Source organism: Patagioenas fasciata, chromosome 1, assembly GCF_037038585.1.
Source record: "Patagioenas fasciata isolate bPatFas1 chromosome 1, bPatFas1.hap1, whole genome shotgun sequence".
Classification (NCBI taxonomy): domain Eukaryota; kingdom Metazoa; phylum Chordata; class Aves; order Columbiformes; family Columbidae; genus Patagioenas; species Patagioenas fasciata.
This window is the reverse complement of record NC_092520.1, coordinates 73,984,577-74,011,700: the sequence shown is the minus strand read 5'-3', so window position 1 is coordinate 74,011,700 and position 27,124 is coordinate 73,984,577. Positions and strand designations below refer to the sequence as shown.

General features: G+C 44.5%; 3 protein-coding genes and 1 long non-coding RNA gene across 7 annotated transcripts in view; 2 read left to right on the top strand and 2 right to left on the bottom strand.

Moving 5' to 3' along the window:
- The window catches only part of ATP1B1 (ATPase Na+/K+ transporting subunit beta 1), a 408,664-nt gene that overhangs the window by 261,336 nt on the left and 120,204 nt on the right, over window positions 1-27,124 (bottom strand). The gene's annotated exons all lie outside the window — the stretch shown is intronic.
- On the top strand, window positions 203-13,288 carry SLC19A2 (solute carrier family 19 member 2). Its single transcript, XM_065829286.2, has 6 exons — window positions 203-450; window positions 539-1,144; window positions 4,263-4,494; window positions 9,356-9,548; window positions 10,419-10,560; window positions 10,785-13,288. Exons 1-6 carry the CDS (start codon window positions 262-264, stop codon window positions 10,908-10,910), a joined length of 1,488 nt encoding a protein of 495 aa, XP_065685358.2. The 5' UTR covers window positions 203-261; the 3' UTR covers window positions 10,911-13,288.
- Window positions 17,209-17,979, bottom strand: LOC139828094 (uncharacterized). The gene is made up of 2 exons (XR_011739319.1): window positions 17,864-17,979; window positions 17,209-17,548 (listed from the first exon to the last, which is right to left on the bottom strand). It is a non-coding gene; the product is annotated as an uncharacterized lncRNA (long non-coding RNA).
- CCDC181 (coiled-coil domain containing 181) lies at window positions 17,354-26,854 on the top strand. Of its 4 annotated transcripts, none has more exons than XM_065829289.2 (6): window positions 17,354-17,512; window positions 20,480-20,640; window positions 21,163-22,140; window positions 24,437-24,583; window positions 25,238-25,392; window positions 25,996-26,854. In XM_065829289.2, the coding sequence occupies exons 2-6, from the start codon at window positions 20,503-20,505 to the stop codon at window positions 26,156-26,158; spliced, it is 1,581 nt and encodes a 526-aa protein (XP_065685361.2). In that variant the 5' UTR covers window positions 17,354-17,512; window positions 20,480-20,502; the 3' UTR covers window positions 26,159-26,854. The 4 variants fall into 4 exon arrangements, with proteins under 4 accessions (XP_065685361.2, XP_065685360.2, XP_065685359.2 ...); XM_065829288.2 differs by lacking the exon at window positions 17,354-17,512 and adding an exon at window positions 17,638-17,748; XM_065829287.2 differs by lacking the exon at window positions 17,354-17,512 and adding an exon at window positions 17,755-17,867.

The window sequence follows — 27,124 nt, the reverse complement described above, 5'->3', positions numbered from 1 at the left end:
CGTCTCCCGCCACAGCCCTCCCGCCCCCCGCTCCCCATTGGTCAACTTTGCCGGCAGGAGACGGCCGTGCCCAATCAGAGGGCAGCACTCAGCCCCGCCTCCCGCACGTCGGAGAATGATCTTTTAAGAGCAAGGCCGCGGGCCGCCGGCTGGAGGTGCCTTTTGGGAGGCGGCGGCGGTGGGAGGTGACCCGGGAGTGGCCCGCGGCCGCCACCGGCCCGGCCGGCCCCGGGAGCGCGTCTAGCCCGGCCCCTGCCCGGCATGGTGGGGCTGCGGGGGGGCCAGCCGGCGCGGCGCTTGGCCCGGGCTGGCAGCGGCGGCGGCGGGTGCTGCTGGGCACTGCCCACGGGGCTGCTGTGCGCCTATGGCTTCTTCTGCAGCGTGCGGCCCTCGGAGCCCTTCCTCACCCGGTACCTACTGGAGCCGCACAAAAACCTCTCCGAGACGCAGGTACCGCGGCCCGGTGTCTGTATTTGCGTTTTCCTCACAATATGCTGAGGCTGGGGCTTAACACCGTCGTTTCTTTTTTTCTCCCTAGGTCTTCAACGAGATTTACCCTGTATGGACTTACTCCTACCTGGCACTGCTGTTCCCGGTGTTCCTGGCCACAGACTACTTGCGGTACAAGCCCGTGGTCCTGCTGCAGGGCCTGAGCCTCATCGTCACCTGGTTCATGCTGCTGTATGCCCAGGGGCTGCGGGCTGTCCAGTTCCTTGAGTTCTTTTACGGTATCGGGACTGCCACTGACATCGCCTATTACTCATACATCTACAGTGTCGTTGATATCAACCTGTACCAGAAGGTCACCAGCTACTGCCGGAGTGCCACCCTGGTGGGCTACACAGTGGGCTCAGTGTCTGGGCAGGTCCTTGTGTCTGTGGCAGGATGGTCCCTCTTCAGCCTGAACGTTATCTCCTTAACCAGCATCTCCGTTGCCTTTGGCACGGCGTGGTTCCTGCCAATGCCGCAGAAAAGCCTTTTCTTTCACCACGTCTCAAGTCAGGAGCTCGGTTGGGAAATGAAGGTCATGGACTGTAAAAATGGATCAGCTGTCCAAGATCATCCCAACGTGCAGAAGGCACCCGGCTGGGAGGATGAGACAAAAGTTCCCTTAAATGGAGAGGGTCATTCAGCAGAGAAACGGGTGAGTTGTGCCATGGGTTAACATAAATAGAAGATGCAATGCCCATGTGATTTGCATACTTGTATGTGTATATATGTATGCGTGCATATGTATAGATGTAGATACGCAGCAGCGGAGTTGTAATATCTAATGGCAAAAAAGTATCCTTTTGCTTGTCCAACTTCCTTATTTATGGCACAGGAAAATTAATTCCCGGCTTCCTTTTGCTGATCAAACATGGTAGTCTGCTCATTAGATTTTCTAAAGTTGTTCTGCATGTCTCACAAAGCTGTGATGAAGATTCTCTGGGTGTCAAATTACTGCTCAACAGTACATAGCAAGCAACATCTCTGGGGCACTTAAAAATTGTGTATCATCTCTCCAAATTCTGTGTGTGTTTCTGGAGGCACCCTGTGACTTGCAGAAACAAGGCAATTCTTCCTGCACTTGGCATTTTTGAAAACCCTTGTTACTTCAATTGTTGTGCAAGTTGTGCAGTAATAAGCTGTGTAGTAATTGGGTTTTCTTTTATGATCCTGGAAGGAAACTGCAGTAGTCCTTGAGAGTACTTAGAGACTGACATAGATTAATTATTGTGGGACAGCACATGGATAAACCACAAAAACACCTTTGCATAGTAACAGCTTAATGCAGCCCATGAGAGTGCCAGAGTAGTGCCCCAGCTTGTGGCTTTTGTGGACTAAAACCTCTAACAAAGTCACATGTATGGAAACAGGTGTGCAGGTGCCCTTGTTCAGCACTGGGACGTTTTGGGTTCTGCAGGGTGACGAGCCGGCAGCCTCCAGTGTTGAGGCCCCACACGAGTGTGCAGCTGCGGGCTGGGCAGGTCTATGCCACACTGCAGTGGGGCAGTGCGGGTGTGCGAGGGGATTCGGGGCCGTGGGAAGAGTTCAGCCTTGCTCCGCGATCCGGAGGAGGCTGTGCTCCTTCTGAGAACAAGCCAGAAAATGAGTGTGGCTCTTGGTTTAGTCAGCTAATGGGAATTTCAGTTAGCAAGTAGGCCCCTGTTAGCTGGGTTGGGGGAGGCAGCACCCAGGGCCACTTCCAGCTTCTTCTGGGTACAGCAGGGAATTAAAGGTATTAACATTCCAGGGACCTAATCCTGCCCCATCCAGCACAGTCCTGTGTGAGCAAAAGTATTTTTAACTATGTTATACTTGCATACTGAAGGTTATTTAAGACGGATTCTGTGCCAATAATGACTAAGGCATTAATATTGCTTATGCATCCCATTTATCTTGCTCCCATTCTGTGAGAGCCAGGGTGATTTGAAATTAATGGTGAAAATAAAAAAAAAAAAAAAATGAGCAAGTACACCTGCATAACTATTCAGTTATACCAGGTGCTAAGAGCTAAAAGGCATTGGAGTGTGATGATAGTCCTTACTAAGGTAACAACAACTATATTTAACAAACATAAATGAATGGCTGTAGGAATAATTGTACTGAAGAAGCGTTGCCAGGTGGTGGGAGGATGGATGGGTCTTTCTAGCTTATCAGGACATGCTTGGGCTGGATATGCCAAAGCATTTTTCGCAGCACATATGGCAGTTCACTTCCCCGGTTCTCCTGCCCCTAAACTTGAGCTTTGTGTGAAACCTTCTGTGTGGTAGTTACATTGCTAAAGTTGTCTTGCTGCAAGATGCTCTCTTCCCAGGTTGTTCTGCTGGGCTTCGGAGGAATGGCACCTGGGTGTGAAGCAAGTGGGGACTGTGTGGTGTTTAATAGAGATGCTCAGAAATCCGTGACGCTTTGAGGGGTGGAAAAAATAGAATTCAAGACAGAGTTAGGCTATGGTCTTTTGGAGGTTTTAGTAGAAATGCCTTACAATAGGTTTTATGGCTCATGGAGAATAGTTTTTCCAAAGTACACACTGCACGGTTCCCCCAGGGGAAGGGCGTGTTGCCAAGAGCCCAAAGTTGCTGCTGCTGCTGACTGGAAAGCGCTGTGTAACTGAATGTGCAATTGCACAAAGTGCAATAGCTCAGTCCTGTGACCTTGCTGTATGTTTCCCTACAGGGAGTCCAAGCTCAAGGGGGACAGAGGTGCCAGGTGGGCCTCAGGGGCTCTGCCCAGTCTCATGTGAAGTAACCATTGCTCTGACTTACACAAGAAGGATCTCACCTGTCTACAAAGACTCTGTTTGTGTGTGCAGGAAATATAGTTAGCAACTCTGTCTGCAAAGTAAAGATACACTAATTTCCTCGGCTGCTGTTGGCATAAAGTGGTTTGGAACAGGACTGCAACAGCCTGTATAGATAAAATGCAATGTTCATTTGTTGTCATCTCCTGTTGCTGGAAATGATCCATTTTCAAAGTGTTTTTTCAAACCTCTTCATGGGTCTGCCTGCTTTTGTGCTTTTTCTGGAAAAAATTTGGAGGGGAAGGTTTCATTTTTATCTCATGGCATTTGTCAGAGCACTTGTATATACAGGAGCTGCTGTTTGTGATAGAAGTGTCCAGTGGAAGGAGCTTCCATTTCTCTTCAGATCCCCAGGCAACATCTCTCACATTCAGAGCCTTGGCAAATATTAACAGGGGTAGAGAGTGGTGTAATGAGATTGCTTCTTTGAATATTTATAATCCCTGAATGCTACTACTAAAAAAACCCTACTTATTTGTGGGGAAAAAAGTACTCCGCTGGTGGCTCTCATCTTCTCTGTGCTACTGGATTTGATTGAGTTTGGACCAGGACTCATCAAAAGTGTCAGTGATGTTTTGCCTTTATGATTTGAATGGCTGGCTTCTGATCCTGTCTGGTCAAAGTGGATATATTATCCTGTTCTCCCGTCTCTTTTCTATGGTACCCTTCAGTTGCTCACGTAGTACCTCTAACAACTAGCAGCTTCTGCTCTCTGTGTGAGAAAGCCAGAGATTGAGAGGGTGCCTGGGACTGAGCCATTTTTCTACATGTAAGGGGACAGCCCTGGTTAGGGCAGAGGCCCACTGCTGGGACTGTGGCATGGGGAAGCTTTTCATCCATTACTCTGTGGGGGTTTGTGCCCAAGAGGGCTACTGTCACTCATCGGTAATCAGACCACTTGAAAGGGGCGGCTTTGTGAAGCAGTGACAAGTATTTATAAAGAAAGACTAACATTTCTCTCCCCTTCCTTCTCCAGTCTATGCAGGAGCAGAAAGTCGACATCGTAAAGGTGCTCAGAGATCTCTGGTGGGATCTCCTACAGTGCTATTCCTCCCGGACATTGCTCTGCTGGTCAGTGTGGTGGGCACTGTCCACCTGTGGCTACTTCCAGGTCATCAACTATGCTCAGGGCCTGTGGGAGATGGTGCTGCCTTCTCATAGCACAGAGATCTACAACGGTGCCGTGGAGGCGGCCTCGACGCTGCTAGGTAAGCTGCTGGTATTGCTCCTGCTCTGCTGTGAGAAACACCTCATGTCTCTCAAGGTCACCAGAGCATGGTTTGGAAGAGTTTTGTGTTCTCCAAGCATGCAGGAAAGGCAACACTGGCATTTGGGATGAGTCTTCCCTGATGTGTGTGGGTACAGCATTCAGTGTTGAATTGGTTGCTGCATGCAAGCCCGATTCTTGTATGTAGGTGTTTAAAAGGAGCCTCCCAAGTCAATCTTCATTCTGAAATATTTGGCAGGAGGCTCCAGACCTGTGGGTGACTGTGTGCTTTTGGCTGCCACTATTGCAGTGAGGTTATGCTTGTTTTAATCACTCAAAGTCAAGCTAAGGGTCCTATGGCTTTAATATGTTTTTTTTCCCTCTGGCAGCACAAGGCACACATGACTGTTTCCTGTACACATGCAATGAGCCACATTTAGTCATTTCAGCACTGTTAAGCAGAAAAGCTATTAAGATGAAAGAAGTTGCTTGACTTGAAAGGGCCAGGTGGGTTAGTCAAAACAAACATTTGTTTGTTCATTTTCTTAATACTGTTCCATTACCAAAACTAGAACAATACCTCTTTAATATAGCTAACATACCCCTGCAGAGGCTTTCTAGGTGTTGCTGCAGTATGTTGCTTTTCTTTGATGGAGTCATCATTCCATCATCTGCTGTAGACATCACCTACTTGGGGGCAAAAGAAACCAAGGTACACAAACAAGGAAGGCTTAGTATTTTCCTGGGCATGCTTAGCTTCCTCTTGGAGTTCAGTGGGAAGCCATGGCTGGTTTCTAGTTCTAAAAGCTTACCTACTACCCGTTGTCAGTTGGGTTTGAAATGGTTTACAAGTTGATTCTGAAGGCTTTGGCTATTAAACTGCCTTTTGTGTGCTAAACAGCATGCAGTCATACACTGTTCCTCCATTCCAGCACCACACTGTGGCTCTTATTTCCTGTTTGATTTGGCTTCCTCTACTGTCCTGCCTTGGTCCCAGGAAGGAGAGGAATCAGTATTAAGGGGAAGAAAACCCACAGCATGGCCACATGAGGGCAGATTTAAAAAAACAAAACAAAACATGGAGTATTCTTCAAACCTTATTATAAACATCTTTCATATCAAGGTCCTTTTTTTAAAGGCCTGTGAAGAATGGACCTATTGGAAGAAAAGGTGGTTGGCACTAAACTCTTGCAAAACTGAAGTTTTTGGTTTCCTATTTTGATCCTCTGGTATCATTTTTATAAATGGTTGAATGATTTTGGGTGATGTTTTCTGAGAGCAAATTAACCTCTGTCCCTGAACAAAATCAGTTCTGGTTGACACAGATTCATTGCTTCAAACAAGTAATAATTTCAAGTAAAAGCTGGAAGTGTATAACAAGGCTGGAAGGGACCTGTTAAGGATAAGCATCCAGTGATCTGACTTCCCAGGCCCTATTGCAAATGCTCTAACTTCTTCTGTTTTCCAGTTTGAATTTGTTAAAGAGCAATTTGTATATCTCTGACTTTATGCCAAAGCTGTATTTTAGCACAAAACTGTCTCCTTCTGGCCTACCTGTAGGTACCTCTTCTTTGCTCTGAGCCAAAGAAGCCAAGCTTTTCTAGTTGTTCTTTGGTAGAGTTAAGCTCTTTGTTCACTCTGTCATCTTACTAGTCCCTCTTTGTACCAAACCTGGTCTGAGTTGGATTCTTTTGAAAGGTGGGTGACCAGAGCTATACTTGGCTTTATTCAGTGAGGCCACAGACTTGTAGAAGAACATTAACATTCTGTACTTTTCTCCCTATACTAGAAATACTTTTCCTGGTGCATCCCAGATCTGATTTGCTGTTTTCATGGCTCTCAGTCATTCTGTGCTGTTATAAGCAGTGTTTGGCAACCTTCATGTAAGATGCTGTTGCCATCCCTGTCTGTACTTCTGCCGCCCTGCAGAAGGGTTTGAGTAGAGCATGGTGATTCATGTGGCTGCCAGCTTCCTGTTCTAGGCAGGATAAATAGAATTATAGAATCATTTTGGTTGGAAACGATCTTTAAGATGAAGTCCAACTGTTAACCTAACACTACCAAGTCCACCACTAAACCATATTCCCCAAGAACCTCTCTACACATCTTTTAAACAGCTCCAGGGATGGTGAGTCCACCACTTCCCTGGGCAGCCTGTTCCAATGCCTGACAACCCTTTCATGGAGTAAATGTTTCCTAATATCCAATATAAACCTCCCCTGGTGCAACTTGAGGCCATTTTGTCTCATCCTGTCACTTGTTACTTGGGAGAGGAGACCAACACCCTCCCTGCTACAACCTCCTGTCAGGTAGTTGTAGACAGCGATCAGGTCTCCCCTCAGCCTCCTTTTCTTCAGGCTGAGCAGCCCCAGATCTCTCAGCCGCTCCTCAAGTCTGATGAGCTCCAGACCCTTCACCAGCTTTGTCCTTCTCTGAACTCTCTCCAGCACCTCAATGTCTTTCTTGTAGTGAGGGGCCCAAATCTGAACACAGGATTTGAGGTGCAGCCAATTCTTTATCCATCAAAGAGTACACCCAGCCAGGCCGTGAGCTGACAGCTTCTCCAGGAGAATGCTGTGGGATACAGTATCAAAGGTTTTACTAAAGTCTAGGTAGACAACATCCACAGCCTTTCCCTTATACATTAAGTGGGTCACCTTGTCATAGAAGGAGATCAGGTTGGTCAAGCAGGACCTGTCTTTCATAAACCCTTGCTGACTGAGCCTGATTGCTTGATTGTCCCATATTTGCTGTGTGATGGCACTCAGGATGATCTGCTCCATAATCTTCTCTGGCACCAAGTTCAGACAGGCCTGTAATTCCCCCAATTCTCCTTCCGGCCCTTTTTATAGACAGACATCACATTTGCCAATTTCCAGTCAACTGGGACCTCCCTGGTTAGTCAGGACTGCTGATAGGTGACTGGAAGTGGCTTGATGATCACCTCTGCCAGCTCCCTCAGCACCTTGAATGGATCCCATCTGGCCTCATAGACCTGTTGGTGTCCAAGTGGTGTAGCACGTCACCAACCATTTCCCCTTCGATTATTGGGGCTTCATTCTGCTCCTTGTCTCTGCTTTCTTGCTCAGGGGGTTGGATACGTGGAGCACAACTGATCTCACTATTAAAGACTGAGGCAAAGAGGTATTTACTACCCCAGTCTTTTCCTTGCTCTCTGTTACTATGTCCCCCCTGCATCTACTAAACAATGGGGGTACTCCTTAGCCCTTCTTTTGTTGCTGATGTATTTATAGAAACATTTTTTGTTGCCCTTTACAGCAGCAGCCGGATTAATTTCTAGTTGGGCTATGACCCTTCTAATTTTCTTCCTGCACAAATTCACGGCATCCTTGTAGTCCTCTAGTATACTTTCTAGTGAGGTCAACTGACTGTTAAGCTGCATCCTTGTGCCTTCTGGTGAATGTGTCAGTCCTTTATCAGATTGGGATGTGAAACCACTGAGTCAGCTGTAGGTGTCTAATTGGAGGACACAGATTGTATGTATTTTTATAATTAGGTGTCTGGCTGATATAACCTTGAGACATGGGGGGAGTACAAATTTGTGAGTTGCTACAAAATACCCAGGGAGAGAGATGTTGAGTATTGGTTCCCAGATGTCAGAACTGCTGAGACAGTAGAAAGCAAGCTCTATGATATAGCTGCTTCTTACATTGCAAAGTTTTGCTACTGGGGAATCCAGACTTTCAAAGAGCAAAATGTCAGTCAGCTAGTGTCACAGCAGGCAGCAGAAAGAAGAATTTAGAAGGGGGAAATTGATTCTTTTCCCTTGACATAGCTACCTTCTTCACTAGTCTGCAAGACTGATGTGAGGTCTGACATGGTTGCAGTCTTGTACACATTGAGGGTACATAAGGAGCCTTCATGCGCTTGAAGGATTTCTAAGCTAGCATGCCAGCTAAGGGCTACAAAGACCTTAGATGCTGCACTGTAGCACTTCTGTACAGTGCTCAAATGCTGAATACAATCCTGGTTTTCAGAGATCTCCAGTAAATCTCACTTTGTCAGTATGCTGTTTGTCTAGTTTGCTGTGTACAGCAGCATCGTTATGCTCTTGATTGCTATTTGGCTTGTTTGCAGAACAAGGCCTGCTTCAAATGGGAATATTCTTTTAATGTAATATGCATTTGGGCTTCTCAGCAGTTACAGCTGTGACAGTGCATGAAACACACCTTGTCTACTTTTTGAGTTGCATGAAATATCACACACTTTCCATCTTGTGATCTGTATTCTCTCCCCATCCCCCTCTTTGTAAAATCCAGCAGGGGTTACAAACCTGTTCTGGTTGTGAAGGATTGTTCTTGCACAAGCAACAGTGTGTGATTGCAGCTTGTGATTAGGCCACATCCCAGGAGATGTGCATTTGGACTCCTGCTCTAATGCTTACAGCCCAGCATGAAGATGACAGTAAATGTAGGGTTTTCTGCCTCCTGGGAGAGAGCTCTAACATCTGTGTATCAAATTGGGTAGTGCCTCCTCCCATCCACCTCGCCTAAAGCACCACAAAGTAACTAGCTGAGTACTTTTGAGAACCAGGGTTTGCATTTCTCTGTAGCCCAGCTGACAACACTGGATCTGAGTTCTGGGCTGTTGTACTTCTGAAGCCAGGGAGGACATTTCAGAGGCAGTCAGCATTTACTTTTTTCTCCTGTAAAAGTTAATGGGAGTTTACAGCAGGTTACCAGGTGAGGGAGAGGTCAGGAAGGAGACCTGCTAAGGTGTCCACATTAGGGTCCTCCACTTCAGTTGTGTTTGGCTATTAGGGGCTGTACAGCTCCTAATACACAGTTTCCAAATTGCTCTAACTGCTGTTACTAACAGTTATGCTTTCCTTCCCCTCACAGGAGCTGTTGCAGTATTTGTTGTGGGTCACATAAAAACCTCCTGGGCAATGTGGGGTGAAGTGGCACTTGCCCTGTTCTCCTTTCTTATTGCTGCTGCTGTCTATATCATGGACACTGTTCGTAACATCTGGGTGTGCTACGCATCATATGTTGTCTTCAGAATTATCTACATGCTGCTAATCACCATAGCAACGTGAGTATCTCTCAGGGTTACAGCTGTTGTGAAAACTGCATATTTTCCCTGTAACTAGAGTCTTACCTACCAGGAACCTGGAAATCTGTTGCAAGGGTTTGTGTTGTGATACAGTTTGGAAACTGAGGCATAGAGATATATTTCACTGGCAACCTGCCCGGGCTTTAAAGTCCTGTGACATTGAAATGACTATTTCTACGTGTTAGAAATCCAGGGGACTGTTTTTCATAAACATGGCTGGAGTGAAGTGTCAGCTGATGTGGAGAGGACAATCCTTTGCTTATGTTGTAGGGTCAGCTTTCCCTAACCTGTAGGGAAGAAAACTTCTTTGGTATTATTTGTCACTTTAGGGAGGAAGACACAGCTGTTGTTGAGCTACATGTATGTAATCACTACAAGATAGCTCAAGCACAATATGAGGGGAGATGCTGGAACTGGTAACTGCAAAAGGAGTTCTGGTCAGAAGGATGTGGGAGGTTATGGACCATGCTGCAGGAGGCTGATGCTTTGAGATTGCCAACAGCTCTCTGGGATCGGAGCATTGCTCTATCTTCTCTGTGTGACAAGGCCCTTTAGGTGCATAGAACAGGAGTGCTGCTTCAGTAAAACTGAGACCCACAGAGCTCCCAAAGCTTTCTTTTAGCCTTTTAGATGTCTGTGGGTATCTTCTAGCCTCTATGCGAGTCTGTCATGATCCTATTTAGAGAAATATATGGTCAGTGTGAGGTAATTTCAGCTGTGGAAAATACTGGACCAGTCTGTGTAACTCTTCAGGTTGCATATTCTTCTTGTCCAGAGGTGTTCCTCCTATTCTTGCATTTCTCTGCTTTTTGCTTGTCCTTATATTACTGGTCACTCCTTTCTTTCCAGGTTCCAGATCGCTACAAATCTCAGCGTGGAGCGGTATGCCCTGGTGTTTGGGGTCAACACTTTCATTGCCTTAGCACTTCAGACTCTGCTCACTTTGATTGTTGTGGATGCCAGTGGGCTTGGGTTGGACATCTTCACCCAGGTATGATAGACTCTTTCAACTTTACTGATGGGAGGAAAGATGGTAAATTGAGGTATAAAGCTTCTCAGCTACCTGGTTTTGGGTCAAGGGTTTGCTGACAGAGATATAATCACTGATTTCTGAAATTTTAGAAGTGGAAGGGAGCTCATGTATTAGCCTTGTTATAAATTTGGTAACTGCTCAATTTAACCACTTTTTTTTATTTTCTTTCCCCTTCTCTGCAGTTCATGATCTATGCCTCTTACTTTGCGGCCATCTCACTGGTGTTCTTGGGCAGTGGCATATACAGTATAATTAGAGCTTACAGAAGACAAGAGCAGAGGCAAAGCAGATCTCCTGAAAACCAGTAGTGCACCAAGTGAAGACTCTAGGTGGCTACATATGAAGATATAGGTCTGCTTTTTTTATATCTGCCTTTTCTTCACAAGGTGGTCACCTTAATGGTATTTGATCCATATTTATACTATATTAGTAGCACATTTTAGAAGGTAAATGTATTAGCTCTTACGTAAGTAAGAACAAATATCTTCTTTCTAAAATGCCTTTTGTTCTTATGTTGCATATATGGGATGTGCAGCAAAGAACAGTAAGTTTTCTCTGAGAATTAAAGCCTCGAGAGGTTTTTAGTCTAAGGCTGTGCATCTGGAGGCTGCCATTGAAGAGGCAGCTTCATGATTGCCTAATCAACCACTACCCTCTGTCACTGAGGTGCTGCTACAGGGCAGAAGTGAGGGCACACTAATGGACCTCTCTATGGAGAGCCCCAGGCCTGCCACAGGAGGTGACCATAGGCCCGTGCTCTGCACTGTGGCTCCCCTGTGCCTGCCCAGTGATGCTGGATGCTCCAGTTTGGGATGTTTCTGTGTACGCACGTGGTTCCTCAAGCTGCTTGTGCTGCTTCTGCTGTTCCTGTCTGTTCCCCCTGCTGCAAGAGTTTTATCATAGCTGATCAGGGTGCATCCCCAAAAACTGGAGTGACTTGTGACACTGATGATGAACTGACTATCAGCGGCGTGACTTGTGCCGTGAAGGCTTGTGCCCGAGGGCCTGTAGGGATGGAGAGGAAGCTTAGTGGGAGTTCAAGCAGAAAAAATGCTAAGCTGAGGGTCCCTTGAACATCCTTGCTTTTGCCCTTTAGGACTGCAGATTCCTGTGATTGCAGGAGTTGCTGCTGGGGGCTGGGCTATTTCAGTAGGATGGTGGATGTTAGTATAGCACTGAGAAGGAAGGTGACTTGCAGGATTTTAAGCTATTCTCTGTAACCTTGGAGACTCATGACTGCAATGACTAAATGGACACCTCCAGTTATGGTAGTTAGCAGGATGAGTGCCTGAGACTTTGAAAAATGCTAATTTCTGGTCTGTCATTTATTTTTTTTTTTTTCCCCTATTTTAAAATGCCTTTACACTTCTGGTGGGTCTCTGTCCACTAGTCCTACCTCTTCTTTCCACCTAAGCAGGACAATAAATGTTTGGGGTGGGCAGTTTTTATTTTCTCCAGTCTGAGCAATTTTGGACTTGCCTCATAACTGGTTTTTAAAAGTAATTTAGTCTTTCCAAATTGTTTCAGCACTGGAAAGGAGTTGCACAGGGTTGTCCTGGGCTTGGGCATCTGGACACTAAAGCAGCACAAGTGGCACAGCAGGAGATATCTGTAGAGTATACTGTGGCAATGCCTTTGGACTGTTGCTGTGCAGGTTGTGATGAGTTTAAGTGTATAGGAGGACTGGCAAGGGAGAAGAGGCTATGCAGCATGCTTCTCTGTGTGCTGGTTAGCACTGCTGCCAGTCAGAGCCTGAAGAAGCAGTTTTGGTTCACTGCTTGCTTTTAGTGCCATGGAGAAAGACTGGGCAGCATTAAGGTTGGGCAGGCCTCTCTCCCCTGGCTGGGGCAACTACAGCCTTTCTCATTGTTTCTGTGAGACTCAGCCTTTACCACGCAAGGTGAATGATAAATGTGTTTGGGATGAGCTGCCTGGGGAGCCCTACCAGGCTGACTCCTCAAGGGAACACATTACCCAAAACTTCATTGTGTTTGCAGTCTGCCTCCTAAAACATCCCCCTAAACACAGGGGCCCAGCTATACTGGCACTTGCACAGGTAAACATAACTGCCTTATCCTGAAATGGAAACTTGAAGCTACCCATGTACATATTCCTTTCTTTACTGTTGTTTGTTTGTTTTTAGAAAAAAATAATCAGAAGCCATGAACTGCTAGCTGCTAAGCTGTCCTGAGAAAGAGATAGTAGGTACATATCCTGTCCTTTGCGTTCCTTGGCCTGATGGCATTTGCAGCAAGGCAGCAGGAGTAGGTGTTCAGCACTCGTGTCTAGTGACCGAAAGAAGCAGCTCAATTTTAATCACATTTTTCGTACAGAGTACAAATCTTTGGGGAACAACCCAGTTATTTAAAAGTGAGTCAAAAATTAACTAAGGAATTACAGCAATAACAAGTATTTTTCTACCAAAGTAATGAAATTGTGGCAACTGTGATAGAGATGCACGCTACACTGTGTACATCTTCAGGGCCATTAATGTATGGAAGCTACACCTGGATGTAGTTCAGGTTCCTATGCTGTGCCATTGCTGTGGTGATGAGGTGACTGTAGAGCCTGACTGGAGCTGTATGCAGAGTTACTGATGCCTGTGAAATTCTGTAAACGTGTTAACATTGTTGGTTTCTAATTGAATAGCTATTTTTGTTAAATAAAAATACTGAGTTATCCTGTGTTTGGTTTGTATTTTTGATACCTTGCTAATCTACAGCACTACTACTGCAGGTTGTTCTGAGCATCTTTGTTACAGAGAGGGGGAAAAAATACAGGACAAAACATGCCAGAAGAAACAAATCTTCAATAAGCTGACGATTGTTGGCTAGTTTGTGTAGGCTTGCAGAACACTGTGCAGGTGTCTTGCATTGAGGATCCTTAATTGCTGAGCAGTTCAAAAATGCCACTCTCGTTCCAGTGTAGGCTGGTCCAGTGACAGAAAAGATCACTCACTGGTGCAGGGAAACCCTGGTCAGGATGCATCAGTCTCACTGAAGCTGACTAAGGGAAAGCATGTGTATGTTTGCCATGCAGGAGGACCTTTCTGTTTACATCAACCCAACTACAAAATTGAGGCCCTAAGGAAGAAAACCTGTGAACTACCCATCCTGGCACACCCACACTTGCCTGCTTTGGAAAGTTCTCTCTATCTTGTGCTTCTAGAGAAGCCTTGTACCTGACAGTACAGGCTGGGCTGGAGGGGAAAGTGCTCTCTGAATATCTGATGCCAGTTTGATGTAGTTTGGTGTGGGTAGTAGCTCCAACAACCTTCTGCATAATGCCAAAAACGAGAAAATGGATCGTCTGGGGGAAGGGAGATATAGGCAAAAAAATGCTGTTCTTATAAGCGATGCCTTGAGAGCTTTATTGCTGAGGCAGGAAGGACTGTCAGCATGTTAAGCTTGCTCTGAATTTCATTCATCTGCGTTTTCTGGGTGAATACAGGAGTGAGCTGTGCAGGTGTGCCAGCCTGAGCTTCTTCACAGTGCAGGAATTTAAAATCTCTGCTTGCAGAGGGCAGGAAGGCAACTAGTAGCTCCTATAGGTATAGCATTACCCTCTAAGGTGGACTCAAGTGTTTCACATCTCTGATGCTGGTGAAAGGTGTTGTGACAAGAACCCTGAGGCTTCTCTTGCCTGTGTACTGAGTGTGAATGGTAGCAATCCTTCTTGCTCCTCCCATTGCATCCTGCCACACCAAGTAGAGTTGAGAGAGCTGAAAAGGGACACCCAGCTACTGTCAAGGAGTTGAATTCCTGCACTAGCTGCACAGCATATATCATTTGATGGAGATTAGATAAATACTGCTTGTGGCTGGGGCTGCAGCTGTTTCTTTGTTCCACTTGATGCCAGGAGCTGCTGGAGGTGAGTGTTGCCGCTGAATCTATGTCCTGCACCAGGCTTGCTGTGATATTGGTAAGACATGGCATAGCTCCTGGGCTTTAGGGTCGCTGTTACGGGGAGAGGCCAGGGCTTGTTCTGTCCAAAAGGTGATGGCCAGTAAGAGCTGCCAGAGGCTGCTGTTCCCCTGGTCTAGCACTAGCTGTGACAGCCCACCATGGTATGGCAGGGCTATATTCAAACATGCTGTGGCTGTGTGCATGTGTGAAACAAGCTGGCTGCTCTGGCAGTGCTCATGGGGAAAGGGAAGGGCTCTACATGGAAGTGATTACCTTTTTTTCTTCTATCGGTGTGATTGCAGCCAAGTACTGGGAAGGAAAGAGGGACTGTGGTTATGGAAGGGGCACGAGATTGAGAGCTGTGGACCCTGATCCCAGTGACTCTTGACAGTGTCAGCTGTTTCCTATACAACATATAAAGGGTGTTAAGGTACCTGTTTAACATTGCTCTGGAGTTGTTATGTAGCCTTTGTCAAACATACTTGCTTTGCATAAATCAGTGGTCCCTAAACACGGTGTCTGATCGCATTAGTAACATAGAAAAGAGCAACCAACATGTCAGGGCCTGTCCTTGGAGCCCTGCGTTTCCACTGTGTTTTTTTCATGACTGTGTTCCATAGCTCCTTCATGGATGGGAGCATATGAAAACCTAAATTTAATGACATATGGGTTAATGAATGCATGCATGAATTTAGGTTGACCTTAAGATATCATTAAATTATCATTATCAAGCATCACAGCTTGACCTTCCAGCAATGGGGTCGAATCCTTGTTTTACAATCTCATGGACTTGTAATTACTTGAATAAAGCACCTCTTGTGAATGAAAGGGGTAGTAGTGATGTGAAGATTGTCTTACGATAAAAGCAGAGCATAAAGCTTTGATATTGTGCCTAGTTCTCTTTGTTTTAGTCTGCTATGAACTTGTCAAAGCCACCTGTCTGTGAAGTGTGGAAAATCAGAAGTTCAGTGTATTGTTTTCAAGCACAGGATAAGTGCCTGACCCTGGATGAGGTCAGTGGTTGAAGTTTTACCAGGTACAGCAGGGACCATTGCCAAGCACGTACCTGAGTGCTATCCCAGCTGAATATCATGGAGCCCTTCCAACTCACCAAAACCAGTGTCAAATCCTATTTTGCTTTCTGGCTGTATGGTGTAGGATTAGCAGAAACCTGGAGGTTGTGGAGCCCAGCCTCCTCCTCTGATGTGTGGCCTATAACAGCTGTCTTCAGAGACCTCCTGAACACCACCTTGAAGGGGTTTAGCTTTCTGCCTTGTGTCACTTTGAATGAAAGGGTAACTCTACCTGCATTACTCTGAGACTTATCAACAGCCAGGCTAAGTCTATTTATGGCTGTTTTCTGCCCATATTTTCTTTCACTAATATTAACCCTTTTGTGCAAGGGGTGTGCTGCCCTCTGAGTTGTGCAGCCTTCTTGGGCGCTTGTAGACTGTTGTCTTTTGCTTTGCTGGGCCAATGTATTCAAAACCAGAGGCCATGGCTGTGTTGGGGTCAGTGTGACAGGTGCCATGTCAGTGTTGCCAGCACGGATGACTCCCTTCCTCTGCCGGGGGCGGGGGCGTGCTGCTGCGGCTGCACCCATGTGCTGGCAAGGGGGCTAAGGAGGATCATCCGCCTAACTGTGGCACTGGGAGGCACCACACAATGCTGCATGAAGTGGTGGAGTCACCATCCCTGGAGGTGTTAAAAAGGCGTTTAGACCAGGTTCTTAGGGACATGGTTTAGTGCTAGAGTTGGGTGATGGTTGGACTTGATGATACTGAGGGTCTCTTCCAGCCAAAATGATTCTAAGATTCTATGGGCCTTGGCCACCCCAGAGGGCTGCCAGCAGCGCTGGCTGCCTGCCATTGCTGGGAGCTGCCTTCACCGGGCTGAGGGGACCATGGAGGCGTGTTGCATGCTGGGAGCTTTATACCTTGGTCTTGCTCTGGTGCTGCAGGTGGGAGTTGAGGCCGCAACATGAGCTGACATTTGGAAATGGTTTATAATTTTTTTTCTAACAAGCAACCTTATCTGCTTCCCCTTGAACTACACTTAGAAGGGTCAAGCCAGCGGCTCTCTCTGGTAACTGGTGGCAATGCCAGCGACCATGTTCCTCTTGATCCTTTCAGAAGTTATCAACATGTGTAGCCGGCTGTTCACACACCACGGTTGCTTCTGCAAGGCCGGGCACCACAGCCGTGCCCTCTGCAAGGCCCTGAGGCGCTGCAGCCATGGCAGCCCCTGCCTGGAGCCACCACAGACAGTGTCTTGCGGAAGCGCCTCTGCCCCACGGTGAGCCATCTGCCTGCTCTGTGGTGGGTCTGGTGGTAACACGGCTTGTTATGGGACTGCTGATCACAGGGGCACAGCATCCATGGCCTGCAGGGCTGTTTGCTCCTCCACAGAAGAGGCTGTGATGTCCCACCTACCCCCATAGCCCTGCCGCTGAGCCTGGCCCTTCTGCTGAGCCTGGCCCTTCCGCCAGCTCCATGCCCAGGAGGGAACTCAGTGTGGCTTTTGGTGGCTTTTTTTCCAGAACGAAATTAATTTAGGGTGTTTTCCCGTTGTGTGTGTGTGTCTTTTTGTTTGTTTGGTGTTTTTTTTGTGTGTGTTTTTGTTGTTTTGTTTGTTTGTTTGTAGTTCTTTTTGTACTTCAAAGTAATAGGAGCAATGTCTGATTAACGCAGAAAGGTGCCTCTTCGGAGATGCGGCTCTGTCTTTATTAACAAAAGCTCAAATTTTGACACCGCTAGCTTTTGGTGTGATCAGATTGCTCATCGCCAGCCGGAGCATGAATAATACAACACAAAACCTGCCGACGCTTAGGCTCCTCCCTAGCAGGTGCATAATTTAACAGCATCGGAAGGCTTTTCTCCGGGAGGGGAAAGCCGCCTGCCGCACTGCTGCCTCTCTCCTGGGCGCTGGCGGCTGTTGGCCCCCGCCACCCCGTGTTCTGCTTCGCTTTAATTTCCGAGCGTTCAATGAAATTGTGCGCGCAAAGGGTAAGGAAAGCGCCTTCTCTCCACGGCCCCTCGGACCTGAAAATGGAGGACAAAGCCGGGTTGTGGGGGGGACGCGGCGCGGAGGGCCGTCTCCATGGCAACGGGGCGGGGCCGCTTCGCGAGCGCGCTCGTGCCCGCAGCCGCCTTGACACCGGCGGCAGAGGAGAAGGTGCTGACGGGGTGGGGGAGTTTGGTCCTCGGGGGCCACCATCGTCGGTGACCGTTGCCGCAGGAAGGTGAGCGGGAGGGGCGGGCCCCGCTGTTGCCACGGCAACAGCGGGGCGGGCGGGGCTTCGACGGGCGGTGCCACCGGCACCTCGCCCCCCGGACCGGGGGAGCAGCGGCACGCACCTGGGTGAGCGGAGTGTCCGAGACAAGCGGGGCCGGCTCCCGCGGGGAGCTGGTAGGGCCGGTGAGAGGAACGGCGGCCGCACCTGCCGGCTGGGCCTGGGGGCGGCCCAGTCGCGGGAGGCCGCCGCCAGCCCGCACACGGCCGGTCTGAGTGCGGGGCTGGCCGGTGAGGGGCCGCCTCGCCCGCTCGGGGTGTTGGTGGTGATCGCGGGGAGGCGTTGCCAGGCGTTGCGGCGGGGAGTGTCGTTTGCCGAGGTTCGTGAGAAGAAGGTGCCCGCGCTGAAATGTGGAGCCGGGCGGTGCTGCTCCCGCCCGCCGGGCTGCGCGTTCCCCAGCGTGACGTTGCTGGGTTGGGGTTTATGAATCTGCATGTGTGGACGTTTTGGTAGAAAGGGGCAAAATAACAAAAGCCAGTCACAGTATCTCTCTTCTTGTGCCTGTGCCTGGATATAACCAGGTAGGGGTGTTATTAAGCTTTGCAGAACAATTCAATCATGGCATACCCCCACTAATTAGAACAGCAGATGAGAATGACGGCTTGAGATTTTTCTGAATGGTTTTGGTCCCTATTAAAGCTGATGCACTTTAATCTTTACTCCATAAGACCCTAAATAGAATAGAAGCTGATTCAGGATTTAGGAAACAAGGTCATTAAACTGAAATTATCTCTTCAGCCATGACTATGTTACAACAGAAGAGGCTGATTTTTATGCTGCTGCCCTTTATTATACGTCATAAAAAACTGAACAGTTTTCAGTATTTGTGTTAAGTGCCGGAGACTGACATGAGCATGTTTTGTCAAAGGCACAGTTCAGCTTTGTAGCTTTTGCATCCACTTACCATAATGATGAAGACATTAAAGAGAAATTGGTCTTTTGTGTGGAATGTGTACTAGAGCAAAATAATTTATTTAGGAACCCAGGTACATGTCACACCCAAACCAAGGATATTTTTGAATGCAGGGGCGTTGCCAAGCAAAAGGGATTACATGTCACATGAAAAGAAGTGCATGAAAAACATGATGGAAATAGGGTGTGGAAAGCCAAGGCAACAGTCTGAACAAATTTGAAAATTTAAACTGAGAAGTCTATAGTGATTCTTGTGGCAAGTGGTGGCTAAAAATAAGTGAATTAGGAGAAAAAAAATCAGATTTTCTTGAACAAAATATGGATGAAACAAAAAAAAGAGTTTTTATAAAGTTTGTATACAAACAAGTTTGCAACAAAAGTGCCCAGCTTTATTACCATTCTTTCCTTTTAAACAAACTTGACTATATTTTGAGGTCTAAAAGAGCAGTGCTCTTGTCAAACATGGAGTCTTGCTGTTCCAGGGCCATCCAGTCTCAGAGCTCTTACGTCCCATATTGTGTTGCCATATGCTAATGCTGGTATTGGAATCTTTTAGTATGTTGTGAATGACATAGATTTGTCCTACTAGAGAGACACTCAGAAGTGGTACTCGCCAGCCTACAGCACAGGGTGCAAAGAGAATAGGAATGTTGAATAATCAACATTTCCTTCATTTATGTTCCTTTTGTAAACAGTAATAAATGAATTAGGAAAGCAATGGTGAGTGGCTAAAGCTGTAAAAAGTGCAGAATCGGGTGTCTAGGCTGATGTGTGTCTCCATGTGTCTTCAGATGGAGACAGATGCCTTCAACTGAGTGAGCTGAGCTGAGGAGTGCAGGCAGTCAGCCTGGACCCCCCAGCACTGGTACTTAAGCACTCCTTTAGGAGCCATTGGTACCTGCATGCCATGCAGTCCAATGATTGTTTAAAAGATTCAGTCCTTATAGTGGCTTCTCTTTGGTTTCATCGTAAATATGACTATATCCAGCCTGATTAACTGGCTACTGGGTATTTCCCATTATTGCTTTCCTCAGAAATTCAAACCAGAACTAAATCGTTTTCCCAGCAGTCTCAATTGGTGCCTGTGTGACTTTCTTTATCCCTAATACTAGTGAAGGTGACATGGTTTGAAAGCTAGCTGTTTGTAAATGTTTACCCACTCTAGGAGAAGGTTCCTGTCAAGAGTCCAGTGAATGTCTTCTCATTTGGATGTGTCATTTATGGGAAGCTTTTTGGTAATTTGATCCACTGTAAGCCACAGTGTGGATCTTCTAAGACTTGTGTGTCCTACATCTTTGCAATGTAGCTTCACACAAATTAAGGTGTCTTTAAAGGAAAATGGGCCAGGCAGATATAAAACAGCAATGTAAAACACACCTGGGAGCAATGAAATCTGGAAGTACTTCTAATCAACATAAACCAGTGTTCTCTTTGGTAAAGGATGAGACTAATACTTAAGAGACCATGAGTTCTAGTCTTAGCTCTGTCAGAGATTCTCTGCAAGCCATTGAGTAAGTTACCTCAGTTTGCTTTGACTCAAATCTTCCCCTGGTAGTTGGAGCGGGAAATGCCAAAACCATTAATGTTTATAAACCATTAGTGATCCTTCGTTCTGAGGTGCTGTGGCACTATCTAATGTGGTCGTATTGATACTGCTCACAAGATTGATGTGGATGCCATGAGAGATATCCATGTTCTGTATTTGTGTGTCACTAGAGTTTTAAAACAGTTTTGTTTTGTTTTGTTTTTTCCCCTCTCATTTTTATAGTATTGCTGTAACACATCAACAAAATGAGTGAAAAGGAAGACCAAGGAGATCCAGCAGATATGGTTGATTTAACAGAAAGTGGAGAATATGAGGATGACTTTGAAAAAGACCCCGAATGGCTAACTAGTGAAGAAGAAAAAGAAAATCTTGGTGAAAGAGAGGTATTTGTTAAATTAAATGCTAGTTGTCTCATTTAGAAGACAAAATTGAGTAATATTTGTAATCAGAAGCACAACATTAAACATGGTTTGAAATGTGTAGGTTTATTCACTAAATTTTGACAAGGAAGTTTGTTTGGAATTAATTATAGTGAAAAATAATTCAGTGAACTGGTTAGTTTGATTATAATTTCCTTAAAACAGAAAATTCAGTGTTCATTGAAAAGAGTATTTTTGTTTCAATAGTACTTCTGGGTTCCTTTAACAGTGTGTGCAACACACATTTGGGTTTTATGCTGTCAATGAATGCTTTACTGTGCAAGCCATGGTTAGTTAAACTTTGTGCAGATATGAACATGGAGAGTCGTTAGTGCCAAAAAAAGCTATTAGTTATGGCATGCACATTTGACAGCCTGTTTAAAATTCGGGTAGTTAGTACTGCTCTTCTCTCTCACTATTTCTTTTCTCTTTCTCTGATACTGTTCTTTGTTGGGAGAATAGACTAGTTTATTTTAATTTTTTTAGAATCCTGAAAAAAATGAAGAGGATACTGAAGCACAAATTGTTAAAATTGTGGACAAGTTTGAGCAAGACAATGAGGAAATGGAAGAAAATCCAGATCAGCTTTCACAGGCAGACGTAGATGCGAAAGTAAGATCCCCCAATGAAGAGAGTTTGGAATCCAGGTCTGATATTAAACAGAGGTACCATGTGTCTGATACTGATAGTGAAAGCTCTATCCAGGAATCCAAGCTAGAAAACCAGCAGGAAGTGGATGAGGACGAGGATGAAGAAATAAAGCGTTACATCTTGGGAAAGATTGAAGAAGCCAACAAACTCCTGGAGAATCAGGCTCCTGTGAATCAGAACCGAGAACGGAAATTAAAATTTAAGGATAAGCTGGTGGATCTTGAAGTTCCTCCTCTAGAAGATGCTGAAGTTTGTAAAATTGACCTTGCAAGAGGAGATGATGTTTCAAATAGGCTATCTCGGTTGCATATTTCTAACGAAATGGGACAGGAAAGCACATCACTTTCACCACGTGCTGGCAAGGATGAGGAAAAGATGGATGGTAAAATCCTAATGGAAAAAGATGGGAAGTTCGAACTCTTAAGTTTACGTGATTTTGAAGGCCAGGGCTTTTTGCCCCCTATTAGTGTTTCTTTTACTGATATTGAAACTCAACGTATGTCTCTAAAATCTTCACATTACAGTCCTTTTGACACTGTCTCTCGAATGAAGGAAGTACCTCCAGTAAGACCAGGAGCACATTCTTTTTCTCCTGGGCAAGAAGGTTGTGTGAATTTCCCTAAGCCTCCATCTAACCCTAAGTGTCGTCCAGATTCTGCTGTCAATGCTGCAAGAGGTCTGGGAAGACAGAAGACTCCACAGAGAGTGCAGTCTGCAAATGTGTCTGTGAGAAGCTCCACTTACTGTCTTTCTCCCAGACAAAAAGAATTGCGGAAGCAGTTAGAACAAAGAAAAGAAAAACTGAGGAAAGAGGTAAAAATATAGAGGCAATAAGTAGAGCACAGTGACCGTCCTGTTCTGCTGCTTCACAGAGACCACATGTTCAGGGCATTTACTCAATTTTTCCATTATAAAAGGGGCAGCAATAACGATAATAGTAATAATGATAATCCTCTGAAATTTTTACGGAATCTCTCAAAACTGTTTTCCTTGAAAGAAAAAAACAGTGGCATAGGGTCATGCCTTGCTTACAGGAGAAATAAAGTAGTTGTTTAATATATCCTTCATAAATAGGCCTTCTTCTGCTATATTGTACTTACAGCTTTTGCTTATTGACTCTCTTTCTGCCTAGGTTCCATTACAGGCCCACTATTTACTGGAATGTAGCACGTGGTATCGCATCTCCACAGATTACACTGCAATGCAGGAAGTTAATGTTAACCACAGTAATGCAGGTGCACACCTGGGGGCTCATGAAGTATGTAATAGGGAATTATCATCTGGGAGAGTGTTCAGTCATAAAATAAGATTTACACAGGAGAATGATGGAGAACTATGAACAAAGCAGAGTATGTTTAACATGTATGGAAGATACAGCTGACTTAAAAAGTGGGATGCCTTATTGCTTGTGTAAAATGCATACAGGTGAAGTCACATTGACCAATAAGATAACTGGATAATTTTTTTCTGTATAAGTTTTGCATCAGTGAGTATTGTAAGTTTTCCCAATGAGTTTGTTGCAAAGTAGGTTATTTCCTCCTTTTTCTGTTGGTGGATACTGCTTTTCCTTCTGATTTCGCTTTACCTGGGTGCCGTGCAGAAGACAAAAAAAATATATTCCCAGTAGTGAGGCTGTTCTTCCTATACCTATAAAGGGCAGTAATTTAAAAAAAAAATATTAGAAAATCGAATCAGTATTTTACTTATTACTTGGGAAAAAAAACCTTTTAAAACTTTCTCAGCTCCTAAATCAGAAAAACAAATATTTAATGGAGAGTCATTCTCTGACAGCTGTAGCAGGAGCTTCAGAAATCTTTACCAAAGATGTGTGTAGCTCTATAAAAAGTGCATGGAAGCATCTGCCATTTTTCTGTGCCATGCAGTTCTAGGTAAGCTGGCTAAGTGGCTTCAAAGTTGCTTTCTACCCGTGGAAATAGATCAAGCCTGCTTTATCTGAAAAGTTTGCTGAGGCTTAGCTCAGTAACGAGGGGTAAAAGATGTAAAGAGTTACTGATGCGTCATCTTTGTACACACAAGACTAGATCTCTAGACACCACACTCTGCATATTTAATGTAAAAGGTAGTGTGGTGGAGGTAAGGAAGGTTATTTTCTTAACAGTGTGTGCTAAATCTCTTCCCCTCTTGGCTGCCTTATGAAAAGGTAAGAATGCATGACCTTATTTCTTCATTCCTGAATGGAGTTCTTCCCTTCTGTGATGGATTTCAAAGGCATGAAACATCTCTTGACATTACTGGAATCCATCTGCTTAATTTTGGTAGGGTTTCTTTCATTTCAGTAAATTACAAATTTTAAGTTTGAAGGATAGTCTGAAAGATGTATGTAGGTGGGAGAAATGTCATCTCTTTGCAAGAAGTAATAGATTCCTCTGAGTGTTGAAAGGAATGGGGATTGTAGCTTTTGTGTCAAAGAGAATCAATACCTGGTAAAATGTCCTCATTGGCTTTCTGAAACACTGTTTGAAAACCTTTCTTCTTCTAGGTACTTGTTGTTAGCTAAAGCATGATGAATAACTACAAAAACTTTTCTCAATTTTGTAAAAATAATTTCCTTTGTAAACTTGGAAAAAAGTGTTAAGCTACTAATAATATCTAAGTAAATACATTACAACTTTGTGTCCAGAAAAAAAAAAAAAATCCGTATTTAAAAGGGTAGTGCCTGCAGTCCATAGGTAGTTGAATATCCTTTAGGGTTTAGGCAACTAAAACCTGAGAGTTGCATTCATTTTTAAAATGTATCGGTTTAAAGTGTCTTTAAGCCAATCAGAGCTATTGTGCAGGCTTAATTTTCAAAGTCTTCACCTATGGCTACTGCAGTGTCTGTGAGTTGAGATGTATCATGGAAATGGAGATAATCACAGAAAGGGTTTGACTGAGAGTATCTGAATGTAGCATGAACCACAGAAGTGCTCAAACTTGTTTCTTCCTAGAAGCAGTATCAACTGTGATGCAGTCTTTGAGTATTCCTGTTTCATCAGTACTTGTGTGTGTCTCTCACATAATTCAAAGGGCTTATTAATTGTCTACAAAGGCCTTTGCAGATTATGATTCTCTTAAAAACTAAGTTTATTCACTTTTCATTCCATTCAAGGAAGAAGAAAGGAAAAGAGAACAAGAAGAAGAGAAGAAAAGAGAGAATGAAATGGTTTTCAAAGCTTGGTTACAGAAGAAGAAAGAACAAGTGCAAGAAGAAAGGCGAATTCGTCGTGCAAAGGAGCTAGAAGACTTGAACACCAAAGTAAGATCTCCCTAATGTAGGACTGAGATCTGTAGTGCTCCGGTTAGATAGGAAAACCAGCCTGCATTCTAAGCCTTGGTTCTTAGCTAAGCATATGAAAAGTTACAGTGATAGGAAATGGTTTTGCTACATTGTTTTCAGTGAAGAGCTAGATTGACTTGCATGTTCAGGATTGTTCTGCTTGGCAGGGTGGTTTGCATTATAGAAGCTACATGTATTAACATAATAGCTCTAGTATCACAGGAGACACAGGGATGCCCCTTTTTATCGGGAGAATGGCTTGATTGAACCCTGCAGTGAACAAACAGCCAAAAAATGCTTTCAAGTATGTTCCTTACCATCAAAACCTGTTGGCAAGCAGTTAATGCACGTGACTTGCCTAAAACCTGAAGATTCAGGTGCTCTGTTCTAAAGTACCTCTGCTTGTAGTGATGGCCTTGAAAACCTACAGTTAGTATTTTATAAAACCTAGTGGTTTGAATGCTTGCTCATGTACATATTCCATGCTAGATTAGCATATGCTCTAATTTGCTTATAAAGTATGTTTTATGGATGGGAGATGCCAGTGGAGTTCAAAAAATTACGATAACATGATTAAAATAAAGGTCATTTAATGATAAGACTTGTGTATATATGTCTTTTTTTTTTAAATAGGAGAGGAACAGGAATCCAGAAGAAGCCTTCAAGTTATGGCTTAAAAAAAAGCACCAAGAACACATGAGAGAAAAACAGATAGAAATGTTGAGACGCCAAGCTGAAGGAACTGCTGTTTTTCCGAGAACAGAGGAATGCAACAGAGCCTTTAAAGAGTGAGTGTGGTCATTCCTAAGGAATCGTATTTGAAAATTTTGTAGTCCATCAGCTTAAGACTGTAGCCATTTTATGGTACGTCTTTACTGCTGTAGTCCTTACCATGTGGTTTTGGTTGTGCTTTTTTTTTTTTTTTGCATGAGTATGCCCTCATAAATTTGCATGCTAGCAAAAATACATAAATTCCTTGATGTTGTTTGTTCGCTGTTGTGAAATTATCAGAAGCTGAGCTGAAATAGTGAATTGCTTTTGCTGAAAAAGGGAGATTCTTTTCCCTTCCTCCTTTTTGCCTGCTCTGGACCTGGCTTGGATTGATTCAGTTCATTTAACAAGCAGAAAGTTAATCCAATATTCCCCACCCACCGATCTTGAGTCCATGAATCAAATCCTCTCAACAAAAGCAGGAAGGTTAAGATGGGTGCAGAAGCAGGAGAATAGGGATGGAAAAGTAGTACCTCCCGTGTTCAGGAGCAGCACGCTTTTAGACTGGCTCAGCCACAATACCTAACTTTATCCTACAGGACAAGGTGATGAGTTATATGGGGGAGTAAAACTTTAATTTGCAGCAGTCAGCACTTTTAATTCTGTTTCTGTCTCCACAGATGGCTAAAAAGAAAGAGAGAAGAAAAAAGAGCGGAAGAACTAGCTGCTAAAGAGAGAGCAAGGCAACTTAGATTAGAAGCCAGAAGAGCAAAACAGCTGCAGAACATCTACTGCATTAGTTCAGAGCCTAAATCCTTTTGCTTTACAGACTATTACAGTTGAAAGTTTGATGTAACCCCCGAGTTCTTGGTGTCAGCCTTCTGAATTTTTAAGGTTTGAGCTTTTGCTCTTCACAGCTACTGATTTTTGTGGTGTGTTTAAAGCTTTCAAGCAAGTGTAACAATTCCCTTCACTGACAATTATTTTACTACCTATTTATTTGTAATTTTGTTGAAAAGCCTGCTTTTCTGTATTACTCAGGGATCTTCTTGGTTTGACCAAATCTAAATGAGTATGAGATCTATATGCAGGGTTCCTGCCTTTAAAAGGCACTTTATACTCAACTCCACCATGAATTCCTGGATGCAGGCTATTATAAAAAGCGTTGAATTTGAATGCTGTATTAATATTGCTGTTTGCTGCTGCTTGTGATAAAGACTATATAAGGCGTTACGTTGTTGGAAAATGCTGTTTCTTGTACCACTTTCTATTGATATGCTGACAAGCTGTTAATCCTGGCTAGACCAGACAACTCTCTTATTTTAGTTAGGGAAAGTAGTTATTGGAAGGCTAACATGTATGTGAATGTGCAGTAGTTTCTGAAACTTATTTCTGTGAGTCATATTTAGTTGTTTTCTATTCCATGAAATTAAAAGACTGAATGAATGATGACCTTTACCAATATCAAGGAAGCTGGATTCCTTGTATATATGTCCATGTTTACTTAATTTATTATAATAAATTACATCACTTCACCCAGCTAAATTGTGAACTCTTGTCAGAGAACATGCTGAGATCACTCATGAAATCAAAGTTAGTGGAAGATGACAAACATTCTGTCCAGCTACATATTCAACAGATTTCACAATCTGGCCTTGTTCTTCCATTTTTCCACATTCAAAATGTTTTCTAGAAGTACTGTAGCAGAGAAAAGTGTAGTAGATGCAAAGGAAGTTTGCCATTAGTATTTTTCTCATCCCATTTTGGAGATAGTTACAAGCATACTGAGAGTACTGGTGTCTGACCAGA

Bases quoted from the DNA above. Each gene is read 5' to 3' on its own strand.
- SLC19A2 (XM_065829286.2), top strand. From the start codon at position 262: ATGGTGGGGCTGCGGGGGGGCCAGCCGGCGCGGCGCTTGGCCCGGGCT. The intron at 1,145-4,262 runs GTGAGTTGTGCC...TTCCTTCTCCAG, and splicing joins GTCATTCAGCAGAGAAACGG to TCTATGCAGGAGCAGAAAGT. The intron at 4,495-9,355 runs GTAAGCTGCTGG...TTCCCCTCACAG, and splicing joins GGCGGCCTCGACGCTGCTAG to GAGCTGTTGCAGTATTTGTT.
- CCDC181 (XM_065829289.2), top strand. From the start codon at position 20,503: ATGAGTGAAAAGGAAGACCAAGGAGATCCAGCAGATATGGTTGATTTA. The intron at 20,641-21,162 runs GTATTTGTTAAA...TAATTTTTTTAG, and splicing joins AAAATCTTGGTGAAAGAGAG to AATCCTGAAAAAAATGAAGA. The intron at 22,141-24,436 runs GTAAAAATATAG...ATTCCATTCAAG, and splicing joins AAGAAAAACTGAGGAAAGAG to GAAGAAGAAAGGAAAAGAGA.